Below are 3,979 nucleotides of genomic sequence, written 5' to 3'. Positions count from 1 at the left end.
ATAGGCCTGGACCAAGGCAGATGGACTGGAGGGAGGGCTTGGCTTCATAATGGATAGTTAATCTTCCTCCAGGGAAAATACATACTCTCAAGTAGGATAATGCATATACAGTACATAGCAATACAGGAAATGGTTCGATAAACAGGCACAAAAAGAACATCAAATAGTAAGCGACAGTTATGCAATGCCTGGGAAGGCTTCTCTGAACAGGATGGTTTTCAACTCCGTTTTGAAGCTGGTTAAAGAAGTGATGGCTCTTGCTTGTGGAGGAAGAAGGTTCCAGGAGTGAGGGGCAGCTGGAACCAAATCAGTCCTGATGAAAATTGTCTGCCCTTTCCTGCAGCTAGCAATCGAGGGGATAGCTTATTTTTTTGGGGGGGGGGGGCAACAAAAGCAATAAAGGCAAGTGATTTTGTTTGAGATTGGGATTGCAGGGGTGAGGGAAGTGTTCAACATCCACTTCCCATTCAATGTAGTTTTGATGAAGATCACTCTCTGCTTACAATTATTGCTCTTTAACATAAAATATATCCTAGTGATATGTGTAATGTGATGTGTAGTTTGAACTCCAGCCCTGGACTTTGGATAGAAATCAGTTAATTCCCTCCACTGTCTAAGTCTTCTATCAACAGAATAGTGAAATAACTGACAACGTATGCTTCCTCTTCACCTACCATTTGGGTTGTCTTATGTGAGTCACTGGTGCTTACCTTCCCCCATTTCTATCTGTAAAATGAGGTTAATGCTGTTCTAGTTTTAGAATATTATTGTAAGAATTACTGAAATAATGTTAATAGCTATCTTGGATCTGGTGATAATGTTTTTATAGCTCCTAAAGAAGCTTGCATCAGATGTCTTATATCTCTCTATAGATGCAGCAACTTGAAAAACAAGTTATTGATGCAGACCGTCGAGCAGAAAAGGCTTCTCAGCAGGTATGCTCATAATGCGGGATGATGTGTAGTAGAATTGTTCTGAAGATAATATACATTATTTTATTTCTATTTACTCAGTTTCCAAACAAATATTGTCTCTGAATAACATTCACAGCAGTCCAAAAATGGAGCATAGGTCCTACTTTAGGGTCTTTAAACGAAAAAGACAAAATATACAAGGAAATGGGAATGGAGGGAAAAGCTGAAGGAGTTAATAGAAGCAAAGAGCAGAGAGTCCACCATGTGCAAGACATCTGTGTGACATTGCTTGCCATGCAATTCCAGACATTTCCCCTTATGCTGATGCAGTGAACATGTGCTTGCATTTTACAACATATGAACAAATTGGAAAGTCATCGTTGTTGTTGTTGTTAGTAGTAGTAGTATATTTATTTATATCCTGTGTTTCTCCCAAAATTTGGACTCAAAATGGCTCACAGTTTAAAAGAACAATACAATTAAAAATGTACAGAAAGGGAGAATTAAAATACAACTAAAACTATTTGCAGAGTTAAAACAAGTCAACTTCAATAAAATAATAAAATGCAATTAAAAAGATTTTAAAAGCTTTTAAAAATAATCGGAAATGGGTTCTGAGGCACATAAACGTGGAAAGTAGAAAGCCAAGCTCATTATAGGTCTGCAGTGTATGTGTTATTTCCAACATGAAAGTGATATTACTTTAGTCAAAGTGATTTTGACTCCTCAGGAAAGATGAAGAGTGTTAGATAGGGCAGATGATAGAAGAGTGACAGACGGCATATGCTCAAAACAGTGGCAGACAAAAGAAGAGGCTTAAAAAGGTAGAAGGCAAAAACTTGGAAGAATGTGACACACAGGAACCAGGCTATGTCTTTGGAGCTATACAGTGAATTCAGGGAGTGGTAGTACATATCTTGTTTTTAGTACATCCCTCATGATAATCTCTCACATATATTGTTAAAATGTGGGCTAGATTGGTGCCACTGATAGTGATGGTCTGTGGACCAATGCTGGTCCTTCAGCTATTGTCTAACAATCTGCAGCAAGTTTCTATGAAAGAAAAGAAAAGAAATAGTTCTAGTGAATGGGCACAAATATAGTGCTGGTCCCTGGTACATTAGGAGAAACTTGAGCACAGAGTTGCACTGGAGGACCTAGACATCTTTCCCTCCAGCAGATGGCTTAAGAAGCACTGGGCTAGATGATATTTCTGTGAGGTTGATTTGTAACTTGTTGATGAACCAAATCTAAAGCGTACAGTGGACCCTCTGTAACCATCGATTCTTTGTCCACAGATTCAACCACCCACCCACAGTTGGAAAATATTCAAAAATATATAAATTCCAATATGAAAACCTTGATTTTGCTATTTTATAGAACACTTCAATCATTTTATACAGTGAAATGTACAGTGCAGCCTTGCCTTACGTGGGGATCCATTCTGGACTCCTCTCTCCCCCCCCCCCACGTAAGGCAAATACCACATAAACTCGAGCCCCATTCAATAGACCAGCACATGCGCTGTTCCCTATATTGTAGTGCGGTTGTATATGGCATGCCTGCATATGGCACACCTATGTATGGAGTGGGCGTGCTGTATTGTAAATCATATTTATTTTCTATATACAGTTGTCCCTCCATATTCACTAGGGTTAGGGGAACAAGACCCCCGTGAATATGGATAAACCGCAAATAACAAAAACACTGTTTTTACCTGAGATGACACCTCTCTAGGAATCTCTAGGTCCTCCAGTGCAACTCTGTGGTCAATGTCCAACATACACTGACCATAGAATGGCACTGGAGTAGCTACAAATGGTCTTTCAGTGCAACTTTTAGTTAAAGTTGAGCACAGAGTTGCACTGGAGGACCTAGACAGTCCTAGAGAGAACATATTAATGAAATCTGTGAATAATCAAAGCCGCAAATATGGAGGGATGACTGTAGTGTTTTGTTTTAACCTTTAGGTCCAGATTATGGAGGAAAAACTAAAAGCTGCTAATATCCAAACCAGTGAGTCTGAGACAAGGTTGTATAAGAAGTGTCAAGATTTGGAGATACTGATACAAGAGAAGGATGACATCATACAGAATTTGGAGCAACAGCTTCTAGAGCAGGTTAGAAATAAGAGTGTTGCCATTCATTTGTTTTTGTAAAATGAGAATATAATGGGTAGAGGGGAAATGACAATGTCTACTTTCCTAAATTTCTCCAAGTTAAATTGTTGTTGAGACATTTTCAGATTCTGTAAAGATATCTGTTGATAACAAGTTAAATATGAATTTTCTCTGAGGTCTTGGATAAGAAATTTTATAGCTTGGAACAGAGAGAAGGAGAGAGTATGAGAGAGAGAGAGAGAGAGAGAGAGAGAGAGAGAGAGAGAGAATGCATAATAATAACAATGTGCAAACTTTTCAATTCCCTTTTGAAAACTACATCCCATTGGTTTATGTGAACCAGGGTGGTCCTTGTTCAGGAGAAAAAAGGCCCTTACAAACTTAATAAAATAACTTACTGCAACAGTCATGCTGAAGTCTCCAAATTAGATATAATTTCCAATCTGCTATCCAACCTACTACTGAGACAGTAGCAAGAGTTGTGGTGCTAGTGTACCATTGTTTTTACTGCTTTGTACAACTGTCCTTCATAGGGCTAACGGACACAATCTCAATGGCTTGGGGGTCCTTTCTGTGTTTCAAGAGAAGGAGCTTTAGTGAAGGTATTTTCCTTTTTCTTATGCACCATCGGGCCTGAAGAAGAAGAGTCCTCCCCTCCCTCCTTCCAACTGTCATCTTCTGGCCTGGGAGGGAGTGAAAGGACAGGCCCAACGCCATTGGGCCTGAAGAGGAAGCGCCCTCCCCTCCCTCCTTCCAACTGTCATCGTCTGGCCTTAGAGGGAGTGAAAGGACAGGCCCAATGCCATCAGGCTTGAAGAGGAAGAGCCCTCCCCTCCCTCCTTCCAACTGTCATCTTCTGGCCTTAGAGGGAGTGAAAGGACAGGCCCAATGCCATCAGGCTTGAAGAGGAAGAGCCCTCCCCTCCCTCCTTCCAACTGTCATCTT

The 3,979-nt window shown here is 40.3% G+C and overlaps 1 protein-coding gene across 1 annotated transcript in view; it reads left to right on the top strand.

Moving 5' to 3' along the window:
• The window catches only part of PLEKHH2 (pleckstrin homology, MyTH4 and FERM domain containing H2), a 133,315-nt gene that overhangs the window by 44,124 nt on the left and 85,212 nt on the right, over positions 1-3,979 (top strand). The window contains exon 4 of the mRNA XM_042468290.1: positions 2,885-3,034. Coding sequence (XP_042324224.1) covers positions 2,885-3,034 — 150 coding nt within the window. The remainder of the gene's footprint in view (positions 1-2,884; positions 3,035-3,979) is intronic.

This window comes from Sceloporus undulatus, chromosome 1 (genome assembly GCF_019175285.1).
Source record: "Sceloporus undulatus isolate JIND9_A2432 ecotype Alabama chromosome 1, SceUnd_v1.1, whole genome shotgun sequence".
NCBI classification, from domain to species: Eukaryota; Metazoa; Chordata; class Lepidosauria; order Squamata; family Phrynosomatidae; genus Sceloporus; species Sceloporus undulatus.
The sequence above is the reverse complement of the archived record's forward strand: the minus strand, read 5'-3'. Positions and strand labels throughout refer to the sequence as shown.